Source organism: Myotis lucifugus, unplaced genomic scaffold (assembly GCF_000147115.1).
Source record: "Myotis lucifugus unplaced genomic scaffold, Myoluc2.0 scaffold_129, whole genome shotgun sequence".
In the NCBI taxonomy this organism is placed as follows: Eukaryota; Metazoa; Chordata; class Mammalia; order Chiroptera; family Vespertilionidae; genus Myotis; species Myotis lucifugus.
In genome coordinates, this window is record NW_005871177.1 from 1,736,904 (window position 1) to 1,762,332 (window position 25,429).

Here is a 25,429-nt window from a genome sequence, read left to right on the forward strand (position 1 = left end):
TTGGTAAGATGGTACAATATGATAAGGTGTACTCTATCTGGCGTGGATTCCATGGGTAAACCCATTAGCAAAGTGGGAGTTTTTTTTATTGTGAAAACAACATCGTATTATAGTGCTGGAAATTAGAAAAAAAAAGTTATCACTTCTGATACCATCACAATAGAGCAACTGCAACTGATATCATCTTTAAAAATGTTCTCCCATGCTTTATTATATACACAACATTGATATTGTTAAAATTTTACTCTATATACAATTTTTATCCTGCTTTTGTATTTATCATTAATAATATGCACTTTTATGTTGCCACATGGTCTTTTTAGTTATTGCTATCTTCTATATATAAAAGCCAAGCGACCAGAAGGCCAGAATGACCAGGTGCTTTGACGCACACTGCGGCCCATTTTGGGCCCCCACCCCAAATCGGGGAGAGGCTGCCGGCCAACCTCCTATGTCCCATCCCCCCCGATCGGCCCATCCCAATCTGCCCTAATTGGGGCGGGCCAGCCAGACTCACCCATGCACAAATTTGTGCACCAGGCCTCTAGTTATTTTAATAATTACCTAATATTTATTAAGCAAATATTTTATATTTTACATTCCTTGTTGTTGGGCAATCAAGTTGTTTCCTTTCCAAATTTCAGTAAAATCATATTCTTCTAGCAAGTCACTGAGTAAATAGAATCTTAATGAAAAGCCCAATTTTCTTTCTTACCTAATCTATTGATGTATATACTCACCACAGTGGGTTTCTTAATGTTTATATGACTTACCTTTGCTCAAATGGAATATGTTGTAGAGAGAATAATCCAAAAGAAACTAAAAGTTTACACTTGATCTTAGCCAAAAGGCCAAGAAGCAATTTAAAAAAACACTTTAGAAACTACAGTTTGTCTTGAAGCTTTTACAATAAGAGACCGAGAGTCTGCAGTATGTACACTTCATCGCCTGACTAATGCTTTTCACGGAAAAGCATGTTAAATTCATACTAATGCTTCTGAAAATTAACAATATGTATAAAATTGGGGAGGAAAGAAAAAATCCTTCCATCCTCCATAAAATAGTAATCTAAATACAAGAAAGCAATTTTGCACACCCTACCTAAAAATACAGGTTGTACATCTTGGCTTGACTAGTCTACCTTTAGGTAGAAACCTAGTAAAGTGCCTAAATCATTTTTCTTTGCAACTTACCATGCCTAATAGCAATTTATCAAACAATTTTCTTTCATCTGTTGATAAATCTATCACATAATTTATTTTCATCTTCATGTGAAAATAAAGGTAAAAGCAGATGTATGGAAAATCAGTCTCAGTCTAGTTGTGGACACCTCACTTCCAGGACTTGGTACATAGAACTTCCGCTGCTCCTGACTTGTTATGTTGTTCTCTCTGCACAACTACACAGAACTGAATCTCTCTTCCCCCCCAAAAGAGAGTCATCTTACTTTTAATTTAGTAGCTAAAATTTGAAATATGAAGGGGTGATTGAAATGAATATTATTAAAAGGATTCATTATTTCTTTTTTAGTTAAGCTAAATCCGCACATATAGCAAAAATGAAGTTGGTACAGTTTTCCGGGAAGACTTTTCTTGTGACAACTTCCACAAAAAGCAGAAAATTCAGCTGCATGGGTTACTTGAGATAAAAATGGATTCACACTTAGGCAAAGAGATGAAGGAAGGGAGGTTCTAGTTAAACGGCATAGCTGTTAAACGATGATGCTAACCCTCCACACGCTGGCAGGAATGGCAGGTAAAATTCTCCAGCAAACTGCACCTCATGAATTGAATCGGAGTGTGGAGACCTATAAAAAGCACACGGTACAAGGAGCGAGACCTCAATTGTTATCTGTGCTTTTGGCTGCTGAACCAGTGCGCCCTCTGGCTGACTTGAGCAGCTCCAGTTCCCCTGGGATTTCATGCTTCGTCATCCCTGAAAGAATAGATTTAGAGTACAGAATCTGTTGACATCTTGTTGGTTCTGGGGAAATAGAACTTCTGAAGAGAAGAAACAAGCCAAGGAAGTCCCGTGGGAATTATGGGCCATGGAGCATTTTTAGGTGCGTGTGAATCTTTCCAGAAAGAAACCCTCTCTGAATCCCTGTTCCCAGATGCCCTGCTAGAGTGAGTTCTTTTCAAAACCGAGAGCGACATCAGAAGTCCTTCCAAGACTGCCCCGAGGCCCAGGTCCTCTTCACATACTTAAACCTGCCGTCAAGTGCTCAAAGAAAATTCTCTTTCCCAGACTAACCAATCCCGACACTGTCAAAGAATCCTTATTCCTATCGAATTTTAATGCCCTCGCTGTCTCCCTGCCCTTGTCTGTATGCTCTGGAGACAGTCTCGTTGATCTATTTCTTTCTTGAAGAAGGGACCCCAGTAAGGAGTGATTTCTCCAGGGACAGCTCATTAGTACACGGGGGTAGGACTACCTATTCTCTGCTTCTAGACTTTATTAGCATATTTAGATTTGACAGTGCACAACACGTGTGCTGCTGCTGCTGCTGCAGAGTTACCAGCCCCTCCTGGGATAAGTCAGTAAGTATGTTGGACTTCATAGAAATATATGAATGAGAAGCTACAAACTCAAATGAGTTCTGTAGCCAGGCAGGTAGCACATGTGTGATCCATCCAGTGAGTGTCGGGAGTGACAGGGGTGGGGAGCCAGGAGAGCACTTAATAGTCCCAAAGGCATGCAGGTGGTTCCTGTGTATCTTCAAACACCACGTGGGACAAATAAGACCCTGAAGTCCCCCGTGGCTGCAGTGTGCTCCCTCTGCACTTGAGGCCAGCCTCTGGTGAGGCATTAGCAGCCACACACAGAAAATCGAACCATCTAACTTTTTTGTGTGAATACCTGGGCTGCTCCAAAAATACACTCTTAAAAAGAAAGCAGTTCACTACAAAATGACCAGCAATTACTTATTTTAAAATCTTTCAGGAATAGACTTTCAAATGATCCTCACCCTCTCGTGACTTTAGGAATTTGGTTGAGATCTCTTTTCCCAAAGCTAAAAAGATTATGTTTATTCCACAAATATGTAGTTTTAATAATAATGTTAACATTTATTTAGCTTACTATGTGGCAGGCACTATGCTAAGTATTTTTGTGCACGTTTTTAAAGGAGTCCTCACAAAAAGATCATGTAGTTGGCACTGCCCACGGCTAGTGCGGGGTAGAACTTTTGCTACTGTTTTCCTCTTCTCTTTCTTTTCAGAGATGCAACACATTATTTTTAACCATGACTCTACGTGCCAGGCACCACCATCCTTAGAAAAAAAATCATTAACAATGTCTACTGATTTATTCTGTCTCTACTCCTAGACCTGTAAGAACAAGAAACTCAAGCTGCCTGTTTCTTAGAGTCTTTCCTTTCCAGTGTCATAGACTGACCTCTTGTTGAAACACCCTCCCCTGATATTGCAGAGAGACCTCGGACGGAGAGCCAGGCCTCTTCCACTTTGAGGTGCTGCCTGGCTGCTGGGCAAGACGAACTCATCCTCCTGCAGGAAAAAGTGAAGAACGGGAAACTGTCTGTGGACCAAGCCCTTGAGAAATTTAAACACTGGCAGATGGGAAAGACAGGCCTGGAAATGATCCAGCAGGTAATGTTGTCCCCAGTCCCTTCTGGAACATTCCCCCATGGACAAAGCTCCAAGCCTCTTTGTAAATGTTGAGTCTTTACAAGAAATACAGGCAACTGTTTGATTGTTTTCAAATCGCCACAAAAAGTAGATGTGTTCAAACTACCAATTAAAAGTTGAAAATATCCAGACCGCAATTGTACAAACCACTGGTGAATTCAGTCCCGAGATACAATGGGTTAGAGCTAATACCTAACCAGCTTCTAAGGCTGTCGTTAGTACCATATAGTGAATGCTTTATGAATCTCATTGATTAAATTAGGGTGACTCATCCATACATGAACATGTGTTCAACATGCAGAAGAGTAGTATTTAGACCAGACTTGAAACAAGAGAATGGCTGAAATCATATCAGGCAGTAGTCCTAAATGCAATGTAGTAAGTATTATCTTCTCTTCCCTTTAAGCTGCCATGAGCATTAACTTCAGGTAAGTCTCGTCTTGTCTTCTATAAATATAATTTACATCCTGAGAAGGGATTGGAGTAGATGGTCCAGTGATGAGAATGAAAACAAAATACACCATATATACCCCAGGGCATTCCTCAGTGAGGGTATCAGGATCTTACCCTATGTATCCCACAGGCCTTCCTATGTCCAAAACATTCTAATGGTTTTTGTCTTCTCATCACAGAAAGCCCCGGTGTCTTAGAAACCAGTTGTCAGGCAGGGATTTGATGAAACACATTTAATTAGTTAGACCAAAGTACAAATAATCCCTAATAACTTAATACACTGTCTTTCCTAAGGGATCCGTTTTTATTTTAAAACAATGCTCATGAAAACAATATAAACAATACGGCCTATCCGCAGGGCATAGTTTAGGCAAAGGGACTTCCCAGTACAATGAGATGACCCCATGTCAGAACCCATCTGTCTCCAGGGGCACTCTAGCTGTGGGTCGGTGGTTAGACGTGGTCCAGGCTTTGCAGTGCTAAGCAAGGGCAGTGACTTTGCCACACAAATGTAAGGAACGCTGATTGTTGAGTTTTGTAACTGATCATTGTTTATGCTTCTCAATCTGTGCCAGTACCACCACCATCAAACATCCCTCTGTCCTGAAACAGGTAAAATATGCTGAAGTGCAGACATACCAATTACTTTCCTGGAAATGCTAGGTTATATGAATTTTGTTGAAATAAGTCAGGTGTATTTCAACCTCCTTTGACCCTTATGAAATGAAGGGTCATTAAAGAAGATTCATTAAACATAAAGTTTACAATTTAGAGTAGTCCAACCTAAATACCTTCTTGGAAAGGACTTCACTAGTTGTTTTATTAAACACTTAGCTATTTCTATTTTGTTTGTGTATTTCCATTTAATGTTGTTTTAGAAAGAATTTAAGGTGATCAATACTCATTACTTTGAGACTGATTTGGCTTACCTAGTATGAAGCGACAATGGAATAATGAATATGGTTAGTCTTTATGCAAAACAAAATAAAACAAAACAAAATAACCTGTGTATTCAAAAAGAGACACTAAGGCTACTTTCCATAAGATCCAAAAGTTTAACAATTCTGATGGAATATTGTTTGAGGTATCAGTCAGTACTTTTTGTTTAGCTGTATTGAGATATAATTGATATAATATTGTATAATATTAAAGCGTTCAAAGTATTGATTTGATACTTACATATTGTCAAATGATTACCATGATAGTGCTAGCTAACATTTCCATCATCACATAATTACCATTGGGGGGAGGGGGGGGGAAGAGTGAGAACGTTTATTATCTACTTTCTTAGCAACTTTTAAGTGTATAATACAGTGTTGTTTACTATAATCACTGTGCTATACATTAGATCCCCATAACTTATCTTATAGCTGAAAGTTTATACCCTTTGACCAACATCTTATCGCCTACTCCCCCAGTCCCTGCTAACCACCATTTTACTCTCTTTCTATGAGTTTGACATTTTAAGATTCAACATAAGTGATATGAAACAGTATTTATCTTTCTTCCTCTGACATTTTTTACTTAGCATAATGCCTTAAAGGTATGCCCAACCTTTTTTCTCATGGCTGAAGAAGATTCATTAAACATATAATATATCATATGTTTATATCACATCTTCTTTATCCATTCATCCATTGACAGACACTTGAGTTGTTTCCATATCTTGGCATTTGTGAATAATGCTGTAGTGAGCATGGGAGTGCAGATACCTCTTTAAAATCCTATTTTTACTTCCTTCTGATATATACTCAGAAGTGAGTTTGATGAATTAAATGGTAGTTGTATTTTTAATTTTTCAAGAACATATGTACTATTTTCCTTAGTGACTGAACCAATTTATATTCCCTTCAACAGTACTCAGGGTCCCCTTTCTTCACAGCCTTCTAACACCATTATCTCTTGTCTTTTTTATTATAGCCATTGTAACAGGAGTGAGGTGATATCTCATTGTGGTTTTGACTTGTATTTCCCTTGTAATTAGTGATTGTGAGGATCTTTTCATATATATGTTTGTTATTTGTGTGTCATGAATAGATATTTCACTTCTGCTGCCCATTTTTAACCAGATTATTTGTTCTTTTCCTATTGAGTTATATGAGTTCCTTGTGTATTTTGGATATTAACATCCTATCAGATATAGGATTTGCAAATATTTTCTCCCATTCTATAGGTTATCTTTTAATTTTGTTGATGGTTTCTTTTGTTGTGTAGAAGCTTTCCAGGTTGATGTAATCACTCCTGTTTATTTTTATTTTTATTGCTTGTGATCTTGGGTGTCATATCCAAAAAAAGTTGCTAAGACCAATGTTGAGGAGCTTTTCCCCTATGTTTTCTTAGTCCTTAATATAAGGACCTGGACAACAGTCAGAACAATAAAAGAATTCTTCCATTTTTTTAACATACACAGACCCACAGTCAGTCCCACTTTTCATTATTACTTTTGTCATTTAAAAAAAATATTTGTTTGTACCCTGAGGGTGAATCTATCAGAGATAATTATAAAGCCATATTATTATTGACAGAGGAATTATCTTAGGAAGCTAACAGGAAAAATGACACAAACACAGAGTTAATAATAGAAGAGTTTCTGGATGAGATGGTTGTAAAGATAAAAGCCTTGTCTTTCGCTCTCCTCACTCCTGCTCATGTTCACTGAGCGCCTGAAGAACATTTGCTCCACTCTTAGGAGAGTACCTGTAAGGCAATGAAAACAACTCTTTATTTAGGAAACGTGATTTTTTTAGGTTTTAGGGGAAACCCCTAAGAAAAAGTGCTGCTTTTATGTTTTCTGCTAAAAGGGAGTTTTTGATTGTTAGTTTATTTTATATTGTGGTTAAAAAGAATCAAAGTTCAATGCAGAGTATTTGGAAAGCAGAGGAAGATCACAAGTTAGCTAGGAAGGGGAATCCAGTTAGGTTTCCTTTGCTTCTGAGTCCATAGTTCTTAGAAAGGATTCCTGGGAAGGAGTGTGTACTACAGAACCTATCAGCTCTGGCAACGGCAAGTCACCATTGTGTCACTGTCCTGCTTTGGTCACCAAATAGCCAATGTAGACCCCTTAGGTGTTAGATTAGTAAAACAGCTCCCAAAAGAGCTGGGTTGTCGGTTCGATTCCTGACTCTACCACTTATATAACTGTGTGATTTGGGAAAGTTACTTAATCTTTCTATATCACAGTTTCCACATGTGTAAAATGAGATGATGACATTTTTATCTACTTCATAGATTAATGAGGATTAAGTAAAATAATACATGCAAAGTTTCAAGGATAGCCCAGCTGGTGTGGTTCAGTGATTGAGTGACGACCCATGAACCAGGAGGTCATGGTTTGATTCCCGGTCAGGGCACAGGTCCAGGTTTCAGGCTCCATCTCCAGTAGGGGGCGTGCAGGAGGTGGCCGATCAGTGATTTTCATCATTGATGTTTCTATCTCTTTCCCTCTCTCTTCCTCTCTGAAGTCAATAAAAACATAAGTAAGTAAATAAATAAATCCTATATAATAAAGAGCTAATATGCTAATTAGACCAAAGAGCAGAATGACCGTCCGGATAACCTTCCGGACCACCTTCTGGATGAAAAAGCCAGGGCTGCGAGGGCCAAGGCAGCTGCCCAGGGCTGTGAGGCCTGGGGCTGTGAGGGCCAACCCCCTTGCATGAATTTCATGCATCAGGCCTCTAGTAAATAAATAATTGGCTATAGTTCATCTTGACCCATGAACATTTGGGTAAATCTTGATTTCTGTTTCCTGGTTGTTCCCTCATTTAGGAAAAACTACGCCAACTACGGGATTGCATTATTGGGAAGAGGCCAGAAGAAGCAAATGTCTATGGTAGGTACAACTTGCCTATTATTCAAAAATGATAGTGTGATGAAGTAGAAAATACAAGGACTTTGGAGTCAAGCAGTCCTGACTTCATAACCACCCTCCATCACTTCTCAGCTGTGTGACCAGACAATGCCTCTAACCCCTGGTACTTAGGTTCCCTGTCTGCAAAACAGGAACAAGTACACATATCTGAAAGTGGTTTAATAAGTTCACATATTAAATGCTTTCACCTTCTCTGACCCATACTGGACATTCAGTAAGTGCCAGTTACCCTTTTTTCCTTTGATTTCGATGTAAGTTGAAAACAAGATGATTCTGCTCCAGTTTCTTTTACATGAGCCGTTATACAGAGTATTAAATTTTTAATACGTCATGCTTTTTTAATAAGTAGAATAGTCTCAATATAGTCAGTTCTCACAACTGTCCACATGTGGATCATTTTAAATTGAAATTTTCTGTTGCCTTCCCCTGCAGCTAGCCTGCTTCTTGGCAATGCAGATTCCCCTTGCTAATATTTAACAGTTGCTCTCAGGGCAAAACAAAAAACAAACAACACTCATCTTAATGTCAACACAAATCAAACATTGTTAAGATGGTAAATCCTCTCCAAAGATAAAGAACACATTCCAAAGTTGAAAATAAATATATTCTTACTACCTGACCACTCTTTTCCCAAGTCCCTGCTCCTGCCAGATAATTAAAAACTAACAACCACTAGCAAAGCTTGCAAGCTTTCATCTCTTCCATTTTCAGTAATATTGCATAGCTTTTAGCTAGTGCTTCATGTTGAAAGTCACCCTGTTAAAAGTCACCCTTTTCATATTATTGGTTTGTTATCTACTTTTCCATAGAGAATTCTTCTAGCTCTCTTAGAAATGTTTTCTAAAAAAGAAATACTGTCGCCCTAACCGGTTTGGCGCAGTGAATAGAGCATCAGCCTGTGGACTCAAGGGTCCCAGGTTCGATTCCGGTCAAGGGCATGTTGCGGGCACATCCCCAGTAGGGAATGTGCAGGAGGCAGCTGATCAATGTATCTCTCTCTCTCTCATCAATGTTTCTTATTAAACCACTCTCTATCCCTCTCCCTTCCTCTCTGTAAAAAATTAATAAAATATATTTTTTTTTAAAAAGAAATACTGTCTAAAATAATTAAGTTCATAAACAATTTACAGATAACTAAAGTTCTATAAACTTCCATTCTAATGTGGGATGAGGTGAAAATTTTAACAAAGTATAAAATTACAAAATATATAAATAATTTTACTAGGGACCATTAAGTAGTAGCAGTAGCTAATATTTATTGACTATCTACTATACCCCTAACATGACCTTATTAATTTCCTATAATAACCTTTTTAGGTAGGCATTAGTTCCAATTTATAAATACGGAAGCTAAGACTCTGAAACACTAAGACACCCAAAGACACATAGATTAGAAACTAAAATCTATTTCTGTTTGAATCCAAAGTCAATGCTTTTAATCATTGATGTCCTAATTAGAAATCTACTAGTTCTCCTTCCAGCCAAAGTGGAGTAAGTAGTAGCAAATAAATTCTCCCACTGTAGAGAACACTAATACTGGGCAAAAATATGAGACAACTGCTTTCAGGAAGTGGACAACAGAAAACCTAAAACTAGAATCCCAGAGACAAGCAAAACTTCTGTAGTCGTTCCCATAATTCCCAGAGACTAATTTCCTGACTACAAACTGTGCAAAACAAGGCAGTCCTATTAAACTGAGGAGACAAAGATCCAAGACCAGGGAGTGTGTGCGGTGGTTCACTGAAGCAGTAGCTGTGTAGAGGTAGCCTCAGAGGGCGCGAGGGACTCCACCGGGCTGTGGCTGAGAGATGAACTCTGTGCACATGCAGAGCAAGACCACTCGAGGCACACAAGATAGCAGTTTCTAGAGCACTGAATGCAGAACAGACTCTAGAATTTAAGTGGAGTTAGAAAAAAGCCATACTGGGATATGTGAGTTCCTGCCCAGACAGAGTGGAAACTGTTAAAATACCGGCATTCTGCTGTGATGCCACGAAATGTAAGGTGTAAAGACCATGACTTAGAGTGGGACCCACTGTAGACCCACCGTAACAAAGTCTAAAACCAAGCCGCTATAAGATCCACATGGAACACAGAAAAAAAACACCCTAATATTTTACATCTACCTGCTATGTATAATTTTCTGTTTCCAATATCCCCTCACCCTATATAACATTTTCAGCATTTATAATATTACAAGTTTGCTGTCTGTAAATTCTCTGATTTTATTTATCTGAAAATGTCTTTATTTCAACAAATGTTTGAAGGACATTTTCTCTGGATTTACAATTCTAGGTGGTCATTTTTATTTTCAGCACTTCAAAGATATTATTACATTTTATTTAGTCCTCCACTATTTCTGCTGAGAAATTAGTGAATATTTCTATCCTTTTTCCTCTATATGAAATGTGACTTTTTTCTCTGGCTACTTTCAAGAATATCTCTTTATTTTGGTTTGAAGTAGTCTGACTATAGTTGCCTATATGGAGTCCTCTTATGCTATTTGGAGTTTTTTTTAAGTCCTTGAAACTCTATGGAGATGGTTTACATTAAATTTGGCAAAAGTTTTTGCCATTATTTTTTTTTAAATGTTTTGTCCAGAACTCACTCTTGTCTCCTCTGGGACTCTAATTATATTCATGCTGCACTGCGTTACACTGTTCTACATACATGTCTCTGAGGCTCTGTTCTTTTTAACCATTTTTATCTTCCTGTTCACCATATTGAATAACTTCTATTGTTTTGTCTTCAACTTTATTAACTCTCTGTTATATTCCATCTTCTGATAAGCTCATGTGATGAATTTTTTATTTCTTTTATTATAATTTTAATTTATATAATTTCCATTTAGTTATTTTATATAGTTTCAATATTTTGCTGAGATTTTCCATTTATTCACTCCTTAAAACCATATTTTTTATGAAGTTAACTATGTTTATCAGAACTACAGTAAAGTCTTAGCTGAAGTCAACAATGGGATCATCTCAGGTTTTTATTGATGGTTTTCATTTGCTTTTCTATGATTTATATTTTTCACTTTTTTCATATCTCTGCCTTTAAAAAAATAAGTACTGTACATTATAGATAATCTGCTGTATATTCTGAATTCAGTAATATTCTTCTGATGTGTTTGATTCTGGTTTTAGCAGAGAGTTCGATTACTGATGTGAACTTAGGTAGGCTTGGCTTTGTGCTTTTTTCAGGGTTGACTTACAGAGAGCCCCATATCTTTTCTAGACCCTCAGTGGGACTAAGCCTACACTTAAGTTGGGTGTTATAACATACAAAATAGGAAAAAAATATAAAAACAATCACAGATATTATACTGAGTGAAAGATGCTAGACACAAAGAAGTATGCTCTGAAATTCTAGATAAAACTAATCTACTAAAGATAGAAATCAGATCAGGGGCTATCAGAAATATTGGTGGGGTGAGGATTGATGTAAGGGGAGAAAAATGTTCCCTTTCCTAGCTGGCTGTATAAGTTTGTCAAAATTATACTCTTAAAAATGTTTGAATTGTACTATATGTAATTATTACTGACTAATGTTAATTTCAAAAAAGAATGGAGTAGCCCATGCTAAAAGACTATCAAAGCAGAACAGCAAGCTTTTATTAAGTGTCAAACATATCTAAAATCATAATACCTTGGGACAAGCACCAAGAGGAAGAAAAGATACAGGTAATAAAAGACATGGTTTCTCACACTTAGTGGATGGAGGTTAGTATTTTTTAAATCAGATTGTGAAATTTCATGCTCACCTTAAAGATAAGTAACAATAAAAACAACATAAAGAAGAAAGCTTAGAATAAATATTATATAAAACCCAGTAGATGGTTTTTGTCTTTTTATTTTCTAGATAAACTCACCATTGTGCACCATCCAAATGGTAAGTGCTCGGTATGTATGGGAGGAATTAGGACTAAGTCAACACACATAGTAAACCAACTCCAATACACATTAAACCTGATATTATTAGGCAGATCAGTGTATCATCTCACATAGATTTTGTATTTATATGCAAAACCACTTGATAAGCAATAAATTGTGAGAGAGTTTTAGACTAGCACTGCTAGGGGCCTTGTTATATAGTAAAAGATTGTACTTTGAACTCTCCCTGACCTGGCTCTTTACAAGTTACTAGTTGTGACCTTTGGCAAATCACTTAAACTCTTTAGGCCTCAGCTTCCTCATATGTAAAATGTAGATAAGAATTCTGCCATGGGAATTGCTATAAAGATATACATAAATAAGAGCTGATGTTTGATGAGTGGAAGTTGTTGATAGAGCCAATGAAATTGGAATAACACTTGAGTGATTCACTTTAGTGTGATGGGGAGGGATGTGCGCAGAATCTTGGGAAGGCAGAGAGGAAATAGAGGTCAGCGAGGCAGCTGTTGGATAATCAGAAGCAACTGTCTATGGACCGAACCAAAGCACTGACTGTGGGAATGGAGAAGCAATAGAAGTGAGCAGTGTGGCTGGGATGGAAAACGGGAAGCCCGTGCTACAGGCAGGACGGTAGTAGAATGTGCCAACGGGAGGTATTAGGAATCATTTTTCTTAAAAAGTGTATTTTGCTATTGGTGAATCCTGGTACATGGGAAAAAGAGAAATAAAGGAAGAAAGAAAAATCAAGTGGGGGTTGTTATTCAAAGGTGTTGAACTGTTTCTGAGCTGAAGCAACTCCTCAGTGTCCTACCCAAGTGAATCTTTATGGGAAGGAGAAATTAATAGCATACTTGCCAAGGGTGCCGTTCAGTATGCCCTTTTCTCTCTTTAGTAATTTTTCTCTTTACCCGTATCCTACTCTTTAGATATATATACATATTTTTTAAAGTGCTGAGTAAATGAATTATTAAATGTGTGAATGACTAAAGAGATAATAACAGAGTTTGTACTTCTAGGTAATGAAAGTGTCCACAATGAAAATACTTTATATAGCATGCCCCTCGGCAATAAGGTAGGTTGTATTTATCTTAATTTTTATAAAATGCAAAAAAAAAGAATTTTGTTAAGAAATACCATAAGAGCCTTCTATCCTGATTATGCTTTGAAATATTTTTAAAATATGAATAAAATAAGTTACATAAGCATTTGTGTGCAAAATCCATGAGCAATAATTTAAAGAAGTCAACTGTTTGGAAAAAGGCAAGGAAGGAACTTGCTCAAAGGAGAAAGGCATTGAGGCCAAAGCGTGGCTTAATTCCACATGCATGGACCAAATACATCCTAGAGGAGGTATGAAGACATCATCTTTAGCAATAAGAATATAATCAGTCTATTTGTCTCACAATGTACACAGTCCTTAATGTCTACTTATAGAAAAAATAGAGTATATTGTTCATGTAAATATGCATTACTTCACATTATAGAGTGAACTAATAATAAATTGCTAATGGGAAGCTAAAAATAACACTAAACAAAAACAGCAGCAATTGAAAACCAAGATCAGTTCAAGACAATACTGATAATGACCTGAACTCAAATTTTTTTCATAAAAATTGTGATTCCCATTACCTATATATATGGAATGTAGAAAATGTGCACTGTTACTCCAAGTCATTGGCAGCTGGATTTCGTGCTAAAATCCAGAATTAGAGCCCTTGGTAAGTTCTCATAATAAACCAATTTTAGTGTACCAAATTTTAATAACCCTCAATATCTCTAATGTTTCAAATAAATCATAAGTAATCATAAAAGCCATTCACTCTTAAGAACTGATTGAAGTATTTGCATTTCTGGATCATTCTGTGACCCACCAATGGGCTATAGACCTAATGAGTCTATAATATATAGACTCATTAAACTCATTCTGCTATAGCAGAATTATGGGGTAACACCTAGGTCAGTGATGGAGAACCTATGACACGTGTGTCAGAGGTGACACGTGAACTCATTTTTTTGGTTGATTTTTCTTTGTTAAATGGTATTTAAATATATAAAATAAATATCAAAAATATAAGTCTTTGTTTTACTATGGTTGCAAATATCAAAAAATTTCTATATGTGACACGGCACCAGAGTTAAGTTAGGGTTTTTCAAAATGCTGACACGCCGAGCTCAAAAGGTTCGCCATCACTGACCTAGGCCCAGGAATTTGTGAAAATATCTTTGTCAAATGAAGATCCTTCTATAAAAGCTAAAGGACTGTACAACCATGACATGTCGTTTTGGAGTAAGATTTTGGATAAGAGAAAACAATACAAATTACCAACACTGGGAAATAAAATTTGAACTCAGGATTTTGATGAAGTTGAGCTTTAGAATGATTCTTTCTTTTTAAGATGGAGAATTGTCTTGTCAGTTGCCTCTACAAAGTTGTTTTTGTGTGACTGTGAAAGGCAACTATGACTTTATTATGTTTCTTTGCTCAGTCTAAAAAATGAAGCGATAGTAGCTAGCTCTTTATCTTTTTTTTTCTTAGCCTCCTGCTCGACTTCAAGTTGAAAAGGAATTTGGTTTCTGTTGCAGAAAAGATCACTAAGGAAGGTAAGAAAAACAGCTATATTAAAATAAAATAAAAATCTAAAGCAGCCTTATTAGGAACTTGAAGGAATCATTTGTCTAGCAAGCAGAATACTCTTAAATATTTCATTTTCTTCTTCTGAAAGAATAAACACATGTATTTTTCAAGCCAAAGGTGATTGTTCCTTAGAAAGATTTATGTATGGGGGTGATTTCATGCAAGCTAATCAATTTCAATTGATGATTCATTATTCACTAATACATTTCCTGTGATCTCATTTTCAGGTTATTATAATGAAACAGGAATCTGCAGACACTGTGCTTTCTGGGTGAAGCAAGCTTGCACTGGGATTTGCAGTCTTCAGAGCAAATCTATACTATGAAAGAAAAAGCAGCCCTCTGGATTTCAGATTTTATTATTGCCACAATTTATTGACATTGCATCTGCTTCAGATGGGTATATCACGCCTAAAATTGAATGCCCCAGCAATTGCATTCTTTGAAAATGAAATTCTTGCATTTTACAATGCACTTTCCCACTGAAGCAGCTATTTCCCATTTTGAAAATGGAAGGAAAACAAGAGCAGAAAAGTAAAATGCTCTGTAGCAGTTATGGGGCCTCTTTTAGGCACTAACCTTAATAAATTACTCCTTCTGTCCTTGGAATAACCATGAAAATACAAATTTGTTCAACACATATTTGCCTTTTCAGTGGTTGGTCCATTTTCTGAATTTCTCATATTCAAAACTAACTATTGTCACATCATGCTTGCAGAAACCTTCCCTTATTTAGTGCTTATTTGCATGTAATCCTGAAAAAATTGTTTTCCTAACTTTTTGTATCTCATATTAAATACATTTCTACAACCTGTATCCCTCATTTAAAGTCTTATAATTTCATCAAATTACTTCTTAGGCACACCTTACTAGCTTAGAATAGAAAGTGGATTTCCCATTGTATGATTTTCATGCACAATTGAAGCAAATAAAATAAATGCTTAAAGCTATGTCTGACTTTGAAAATCAATACATGAGAATTAACCACTAAATTCTTCTGCTTACCAGGTTACTGAGAGAGTCTACCAAAATTATTTGAAAACAAGTGAACTTGATTAATTTCACTGTGTAGTGCCCACAAAGTAGAATAAACGCAAATGCTGTTTTTCTAGCTTCTAAACAGTGATAGGAATGACTATTTTTTAAAAAGTGATTCTGAAAAATATTGATCAGAGGTTTCTCAATACCGTTAACATTCTTTTAAAAGCTCATCAATTAATCGGTTTAATTAATCCCTATAGAAGCTGCTTTTGATTATTATATTTGGAAACTCAGCCTATATATTCACATCCACGCTTTCAAGAAATGACATGCTGTTCCAGGCACTGAGCCCCCATCTGTGTGGATTGTCGCACCCAGACAGTTAGGGAGAGCAGTAGGAAAACTGACTGCTTTTCTATCATTTTCTCCATCTATAAAATGCAAATGTATGCAACATCTGTAAAGTTAAAACTTCCATATTTTCCTGTGACTGATGCCTACAGTTACACCATTAACTTTAGTCTTATTAAAACTGTGAAATTCAGTGACAGGTAAAATGTTAGCTTTCCTGATTATAATGCAATTAGATCATCTCTTACCTGAGACTTGGTTAAGGGTGGAAGTGGGAGACAAGGCCTGAGTGTTAGTCAGATCTTTAACATGGATGGAAATCTCAATTCAGGATCTTTGAAATTCCACCCTTGTGGACTGGGCTAACTTAGAATAAAATCATGGCAAAAAGCCCATTTAATAGCCTCTTTCCCAAAACACTCTGACCCTTGAAATCTTTCACTTTGCCATCACAGAGATACATGGAAAAAGAAACCAAAAAATTTGAGGCCCTCTGTATGCTTCCTTTACCATTGCTCATCCTGTCCTTGGCTGATTAAGCTTTGCCAGAAGGAAAACAAGGTTAGACAAGGTTGGAGTTGGGGGATCAGGAGAGTCCATATTATACCTATTAAATGGAAGAAAGAGGTGCCAAGTCGAGAAATGCACAGGCAGAGGAAGGGTAACCCAAATTTAGAAATGATCCCAAATGAAAATGCTCCACAGGAAGCACTATTTTTAATCTCTGGGCTTTATCCCTAACATGGGGAAATACTGTCCATCACATTGGAGCCACACAACAGAAGCTTTGCCTTAGAGATGCGAGATTGGAGGACAAGGCCGAGGGGCCGGGATGTAGACGAGAAACATGTGAACTTCCTGAGAGGCCTAGGCCATTTCTTAAGGAGCCCTGGTCACTGCCAAGAGGAAAGACCTCCACAAGAGAACTTTTGAGGATTTTGTGCTGTTTCCGGAAGGCTGAGCAGCATGTAGCGAATATACTTTATCTTTTTCTTCATCCCTTCCTCAAATCAGATTTGTTCCCAAGCCATTACTCCTAACTTTAGCCAAAAGCCAGCCTTTCCTGAGGTTCCTAAATTTACCATGACTCTGACTTCTAGAGAAATATGAACAGGTCCTGAATGTTATCAAAGGAGTTTATGTTCAATATGAACTCCCTTCTTTTCCATTAGTCAATTTTCTAGGATCACAAAAAGGAAGCATCTAGACCAGTGCTTTTCAAATGAAGTGATTTTGTTCTTTTGCCCTGGACATTTGGTAATATCGGGGAACATGTTTAATGGTGATGACTACAGAGAAGGTAGCCTTGGCATCTAGGATGCAGAGACAAGGAAGCTAATAAACATCCTTTAATACACATGACAAAGAAATTTCCACTCCAAAATGCCAAAAGTGAAGAGGTTGAGAAACCCTGATTTAGACTGTAAAGAAAAATGAGTTTAGCACTTAAAACATGTTGTTAAAATAAAAAAAGTTAACTTTATACCAAATTTTCTACAAGTGGAAATCCTTATCAGAGCATAAATTAATGTCATTTTACATTTTAATATATTTTTATTGGTTTCAGAGAAGTAGGGAGAGAGAGACAGAAACATCAATGATGAGAGAGAATCATTGATTGGCTGGCTCCTGCACGGCCCCCACTGAGGATCAAGCCTGCAACCCGGGCATGTGCCCTGATTAGGAATCGAACTGTGATTTCCTGGTTCATAGGTCCATGCTCAAACATTGAGCCACATCAACTGGGCAAATTTCTTTATTTTAAAATACATTTGGCTTAACTTTATTTTTTTTTCTATGGACTTTTAACATTTATATGTCATTATGTTTCAGGTGAATCTTTGGTAAATCACATATGGCCAGATTTATAAATATTTAATCTGAGAACTTCTGTTTTTCTTCAAATTAATACATTAAATCTAATTAATTTATATTATTATGAATATTTTTTTATTTTAGTATCATTTTCATTTCTTTTTTTATTTTTTATTTATTTTTTATTTTTTTTTATTTTTTATTGCTTAAAGCATTACAAAGGGTATTACATATGTGTCCTTTTTTTTCCCAGCCCTTGACAATACCCCGGCTTCCCCTACCCCCCAGTGTCTTATGTCCATTGGTTATGCTCATATGCATGCATACAAGTCCTTCGGTTGATCTCTTAGCCCCCTCCCTCCTGCCCCCCAACCCTCCCCGGCCTTCCCGCTGCAGTTTGACAATCTGTGTGAGGCAGCTCTGCCTCTGTATCTATTATTGTTCAAAAGTTTATAATGGTCTCTATTATCCATGAATGAGTGAGATCATGTGGTATTTTTCCTTCATTGACTGGCTTATTTCACTTTGGCTTAACTTTAAATTCATCATTAAATACTCAAAAGAATGCTTGACTCTAATGCATTTTCATAAATCAAACAGATTATTCTACCAATAGAGACTCCAATTTTTAGACTGTTCTTGCTGTTTTCCCAAAGAAAATAACCTTGTAACTTGTGTCATTATTAATCCTCTTGTATACCAAGTATTTGCTCATCTGAGTTCCTTCTTGTGTTCTGTAATGCTCATGGGGTCTGATTTTAATAACTTGGGCTTACCTGAATGTTACTGTGTATTGCTTTTCAAAATGGGTAATTGTTTAGGAGAGATCTACATCATGAGCCTGACCTAGTGGGTCCCAGCAGATTAGCACAGAGCTGGTCCAAGGCCTCATTGCAGCCCGTGTGTAGCTGTACCGGCCACACTTGTCAGCCACCTTATTGTGTGGGACTGACCTTTAAATAACAGCAAAGGCAAGATTCTCAATTACAGTGCATGATATCCCCAATATTCCCATCTTCAGAATGCAGAAGATAATGCTTCTGACATAATTTTATGGATATTAAATGACATTATGTATTGCATGAGCAGAGCATGAGCTTGGAGGTTAGACTGACCTTCTTTGAATATTGGCTCAGCTCTGTCCTCGCTGTGCAAACTAAGCCAGTCGCTTGGAGGCCTGCTTCATCATTGGTAAAATGGTGTTAATAATAGCAACATCAGCATCGTTTGTTAAAGAATTAAGTGTAAGGAGATCAGTTAATTTATCATTCAAAGAGGATGCCTTTGATGGTAAATGAAGTAGTTTTAATAAGTACAGTGGAAAAGCAGGCATGAACCAGGACTACTTCAGTATATATATATATATATATATATCACATATAATCATTAATATATATATAGAAATTATAAATGAGTTTTAAGCAAAGAAGATGTTATATAGTAGTCCCCCTTTATCTGCAGGAGATATGTTCCAAGTCCCCCAGTGGATGCCTGAGACTACAGGTAGTACTGAACCTTATATATACAATTTTTCCCTACACATATATACCTACCTATGATAAAATTTAATTTATAAATTAGGCTAAGAGATTAACAACAACAATAATAAAATAGAACAATTATAATAATATTCTGTAATAAAAGTTATGTAAATATGGTCCCGCTCTCTGATAACCAACCTGATAAAAGAGATGTCTACCAAGTGATTCGGAGAAGGAAAGTAGCGGGGGCAACTTTGGGGGCTTACAGCCTAGTTCAGTATCTAGTTAAACAGTAATCTTACAAGCCCCATTCAAACTGACCTGGGCGGAGCTACAACGCTCACCCCAAGGGGTCTGCCACAGAAGAGATATATATGTCAAAACCTCCCACATTGGCAGCTCAGGCTTTGGATCAGGGTCCCCCGGACTAGCAGCGCTGTGTAATAAGGGTGTACTTTCCTGATTCCTCTGGGTGCTGGCTGTCGTTCTCCTGGGCCATTTGCCACAACAACTCATGGGCTTGAACAGCACAGATACACTGGACAAAGGGATGAGTCATGTCCTGAGTGAGATGGAGAGGGATGGTACTAGGTTTCATCATGCTTCTTAGAATGCCACGTGATTTAAAACTTAGGAAGTGTTTATTTCTGTAATTTTCCTTTTAATATTTTCAAATGGCAATTGGCAGTAAGTAACTGAAACAGCAGAAGGTGAAACCGCGGATAGGGGGTGCTACTGTATTTGCATTTCGAAATGAATGCTTCAGCTGCATTAAGGGCAGAAAACTGCAGAGAGTGTAGCAAACCAGAGAGGCACCAGGTGTCCAAATACAAGGCCTCATATTTGTTCTTAATTGTAAAGCTATGCATATTCTACATTATGTCACATATGTAGCCAGTTAGAATAACACATTCATTATCTTAGTGTTTCTTAGGTCAGGAAACAGCCTGGCTTACCGGGGTCCTCTACTCAAGGTCTCACAGGCTATACTCAAGGTGTCAACCAGGCCAGATTTTCATCTGGAGGTTCAAGTGTGGAATAATCTGCTTCCGAGCTCCTTCGGGTTGTTTGCAGAACTCATTTCCTGTGGCTGTATAATTGAAGGTGTTCAATTTTTCTGGCTGGAGGCCACCCTCACGTCCTAGTGGCCTCATGCAATTACTTACCACCTGGGTGTCACCAATGTGACTGCTTACTCCATCCAACCCACCCAATATTCTCTCACCTCAGGGTGTAGGGGGTGACTCCACCCATTATTTTAGGGCCTTTACCTGATAAAGTCAGTCTCACCCAAGATAATATGACTTTTTATTATCTCGAATTCAACTAATTTAGGACCTTAATTACATCTGATAAAACCCTTCACTTTGCCTTATTTTGTCATCGAGAAGCAGAGGTCCCATCTACACCTCCTAGGGGGATATAGTAACACCCAGAGTGGACACTAGGGGGCAGCAATCATGGGTGTCACCTTAGATTTTTGCCTACCACACCATCAAACACTTAAATTTTATATTACAAACTATTGCAAACAAGTTCCAGGTACCACTGGGACCTTCCTACACAGATTTTATCTTTATTTGTTAATAAAAGCATTACTAAAAGAGCATTCCTTTCCTTGAGAAATCCATAATGCTTCTCCATATTACCTAACAATTTATTCTATTTCTTCTAATAACCTACCAAGAAATGTGAATACCTGCTATACTTTTGCTATGTTTCAGTAAATGGTAATGTCTCCTCTACTATTTTCTGGTTCTGCTCCCACCTACATCTGCTTTTACATTTGTATTTAGCCAAGTAGTTTTATCCAATATCACCACTCTCTTTGTAAAGATGTACAATTGGCTTTGGAAACAAAGAAAGCAAAAAATGAGTGGTGTCAATAAATAATACGCTGTTTGCATGACTTTTTAAAAATTTAGCAAATTTCATTACATTTTCCAATTTAGGGTTCTTTTGAGAATTATGCAGACTAATCATGGGACCTAACTTTGCTAACAATGATAGCCAGAAACCAGAAATTCCAGAAAACTGGAATTTTACCTTCTAACTTTTAAATCACTCATGGTAATCAAAATGAAATTTTAAATTGTTTTTTACTTCGAGCACACTTTTTAGAGCATCCAGTGGTAAAAATTCAGGAGTCAGATAGTTCTAGTTTTAAATCCTTTCTTTTTTTCTCCCATCTTTGTTTCCATCCTTTCCTTCCTTCCTCTCTCTCGTATATATGTATGTATGTATGTATGTGTATGTACTTATTTATACTCATATGCAAAGCCAGGCACTGTTTTAGGTGCTGTGATAAAATATTAAACAAGACAATCAAGGTCTATATTCTCACATTGCTTACATTTTAGTAAGGTTTGGCAAAAATAAATAATAAACAAAATTTTAAAATATCAGAAAAGGATAAGTGCTATGCAAAGAAAAAAGGTAAAATCAAGTGATGAGACAGAAAGTGACTTAGTGGCTTCTGAGTTTGGGTTATCAGGAAAAATCTCTTTAAAGACATTTGAGCTCCCAGCACAATGATTGGAGGGGCCCAACCATGAGAAGAGAAGCAAGAGCAGCACTGAAAATAGAAAATAGACCCTGTGCTGAGGCCCCAAGGTGGAAATGTACTGGACATTTTCTGAAAATGAAAAGATCAGTGTTATGGTCTAAAATGTGTCCCCCCAAAAAGATTCATATTGAAGTCCTTATCCACAGTACCTCAGAATGCATGTGGATATAGAGTATTTACAGAGGTATTTAAGTTAAAATGGGGTCATTAAGGTGAGTCCTAAAGCAACATGACTGGTGTTCTTATGAAAAAAAGGAAAATTGGACATGGCCACATATGATGGAAGACACAGGGCGAACATAGCTATCTATAAGCCATGGAGAGGGGCCTGGAACAGACCTTTTCCTCAAGGCCCTCAGAAGGAACCATCCCTTCAGACACCTTGGTCTCCAATTTTGAGTCTCCAGAACTGTAAGGAAATACATTTTTGTTGTTTAAGCCACCCAGTCTGTATTAGTTTAGTACAACAGCTCTCACAACCTAATACAATCAGTATGGCCAGTGTGGTGGATAAGAGAGATATGAGATGATTTTGTGGTAATTAGGAGAAACATCATGTAAGAAGTTTGGATGTCATTTTAGGTACAGTGAAAAGCCACTGGAATGTTTTAAGCAGAAATATTTAGTCTCTCTGTAAAACAGATCATGGGTTGCAAAAAGTATAGATTAAAGGCAAGGGGGCCAGTCAGGGAGCTAATGTGGTATTCACAAGATTATGGCAGTTTGGACTGCAGTGATAATTGAGGTGATAGAGATGGCAGATTTTAGACATATTTTGGTGGTGGAGTCAACAACATTTTCTGATGGGATAGGGTGGAGAAGATAAAAAAAATTTGATAAGGCTTCAAATTTTTTACTTAGTTGATGTCTGTTAAATGAATAAATGTTATCAGATCATCCTCTTGTCTTAAGTCTATTTTCAAATCAATCTAATGTAATATTCATCAGATTACTCAGATGTGTCTAATCAATGTAAAATTATTTTGAATTTTATGTAATCTAAGCATATATATAATACCTTACAGCATATTTTTAGAAAACATAAATGCCAGTATTATCAGAGGTGCAGCCAAAGCTTTATTCATTGAGTATCTACTTGTGGAATTTAGATTCTCTTTATGCTATTTCTAAACAATATTTTGTTAAATCAAATGACCTTCATTAAACTTACTTTTCATGAAACTCTAAAAATACTAAATTACAAATTCAGGAATAATTTTACTTACTTTATAATCAAGGCATCAGCATTAAATTATTTATTGTTTAGCTCTCTTCTCTACATAAAAATTTTAGATTTTGTTGAATATGATTATTTCCTCTTAAAATATGTTCAGATCCTTATTATTAATTACCTCATAATCCAACTTTAGTCATACTTTGGAAGTCTAGATTGCAAAAACAAAAATCTTTAGAAAACCTGGCACCAAATGAAATATTTAAACTTTTATCAGCTTTGTGGCTGGATTATAACTTCCTCAGTTTTAAAATATAGTAGATGCACAAAGATAAAAATGTTGTGGTTTTTAAAGCTGGTGAATTAAATACTGATGGGTGACCTCAGTAAGTTCAGGTCAAGTTATTTTTCTTTCTATGCTGTGAGGGTGAGCAAAGCACGCCCATCAGTTACAGTGCAGTGGTCCACATAGAAAGCTTGGTGTAGTTTTCCCTGATCCATTTTATTCACCTTGGAACTAAATACTAAGGTTTTCTTAAGACCAAGGGCCATTACAGGTCTGATGTAGAAACAATAGACAACTGGGAATAAGTTCTTCTGGAAATGATGCAATTTACTTGACAATCACTGAGCACTGTGATTTGATGTCCCCAGGATAAAGGGCATGACCTTAGTGCTCTCAGAAAAACAGATAAGAATCATTTGATGAAACATTGTTACATCTTTGTTCTCCACAGAAAGGGGACAGTATCAGACTGAGAAGTGTATTCATCATCCCTTCTTGGAAAAACCTGTATTCTTCTTCATTAGCCAGAAGTCCCCTCTTTCATACTGATTTACTAGACAAAAAATTCTTTGATTTTCACTAAGTCATTCCATCATGGGGTGTTTCTTTGAATTGTTATTTATTTAACCAATACAAATTTACCCATCCAGTGCGTGTTAGGGCATGGTGATGCAATGGAACCTTAATATTGGACCAACACTGGCATTTGATTTTAACATTTTTAGAAAATTGTATTCCACTAAAATCAATCAACAACACAGGGCACAAATAACACAACCAGAGTGGTAATTTAAAGATGGGCACTCTTTCAATTAACTATTCCACAAACATGCTACATAGAAAACAGCTCTAAAAACTCCTGGTTATATACTATGAGCCTTTATTTAACTCACAATTATGTGGGCGCTCAACCGCTAGGACTGAGTCCTGCCTGTGACTATGTTCTAATCTGCGGGTTCATGTAGGCGGCTCTACTGGTCTTGATTCGGTCTGTTTACCTATCTGGGGGTCAGCTGGCTATGCTAATCTAGGATGGCCGGGGCGAGGGCTGCACAACTTGCCTCTGTACTAAGTGTCTACCACCCACCTGCAGTGTAGCCTTGGTAGAGAGCAACAGAGAGACAGCAATTGCAAAAGTTCTTTTCCTATTGTTCAAGCCTCTGTTGTTGCCCCATTGACCGAATGCCACTGTCCAAAGTATCACATGGCTGGCCCATAGTCAATGCAGAAGAGAAGAAAACGTTATATGGCAAAGGATGTGGATACATGTAGGAGGAGAGAAATTGGGTCTCTTAATATAATCAATCTACCACAGATGCTTCTTAAATCATTTTATTCCATTAAAATGCATATAAAGCCACAGAGGACAGCTATACAATAAAAAAGTAGCAAAACCACAATTTAAATGATAATACACAGAGAAGTATTTGCATCTCTAATATAAAGATCACATTAAAATTTATAAGAAAAGCAACAAGATGCCAATGGTAAATTTCCAAAGGACAGCAACAAAGAGCTCATTTAAGAAGAAATGCAAGTAGTGGACAAATATAGGAAACAAAGGTTTATCCTTATTTGTGATCAAAGACATCAAAGCCAACCTAAAATAGAAATTACACTTAGTAAATTAGTTTCCCCCAAGAAATACTTAGCTAAGAGCAAATAAAATTAAAGAGACCCAACTCCATTGGCATAATATGGCAATATAAGACACTACTGCAGCAGGATTTTTGAACTTGTTTTTCTCTCTACATCATCTACACTAATAAAAGAGAAACATGCAAATTGGTGTCACTCCACTACACCCGCCAGCCAATCAGGATGACTATGCAAATTAACCCAACAAAGATGGCGGTTAATTTGCATACACAGGCACAGAGCGAAGACTGAAAGGTCCAGCCAGAGTGAAGACTGAAGACTGAAGACTGAAGACTGAAGAGGCTCGGCTTTGCTGCGGCCGGACCAAAGGCCTGGATCCCGGGTGCCTGAGGAAAACTGGTGCCGGCAGCCAGGGGAAGGAAGGCCTATTGCGTGAATCTTCATGCAATGGGCTTTTAGTATATTCATATGGCTCAACCTCCTACTTCATGCAAGAATTGCCTTAAAACTTGCCTTCTCAGAAAGGCTTTCTCTGACATCCCTGCCTAAATAGTATACCTTTTCCTCTTCTTTTTCAATTTTCTCCATAGTCCTATCACTTTCTAATATTTCAGTTTATTTATTGCCTATCCGCTGACTAGAATAAAACCTCCATAAAGTCAAAAGCTTCATCTACCT

The 25,429-nt window shown here is 37.0% G+C and overlaps 1 protein-coding gene across 1 annotated transcript in view; it reads left to right on the forward strand.

Annotated features, from left to right (window-relative positions):
* Positions 1–14,865, forward strand: part of BANK1 (B cell scaffold protein with ankyrin repeats 1) — a 298,633-nt gene extending 283,768 nt beyond the window's left edge. Inside the window, exons 12-17 of the mRNA XM_023758387.1 lie at positions 3,430–3,608; positions 7,869–7,932; positions 11,833–11,862; positions 12,881–12,936; positions 14,401–14,465; positions 14,727–14,865. Coding sequence (XP_023614155.1) covers positions 3,430–3,608; positions 7,869–7,932; positions 11,833–11,862; positions 12,881–12,936; positions 14,401–14,460 — 389 coding nt within the window. The 3' untranslated portion in view covers positions 14,461–14,465; positions 14,727–14,865. The remainder of the gene's footprint in view (positions 1–3,429; positions 3,609–7,868; positions 7,933–11,832; positions 11,863–12,880; positions 12,937–14,400; positions 14,466–14,726) is intronic.
* Positions 14,866–25,429: the final 10,564 nt, after the last annotated feature.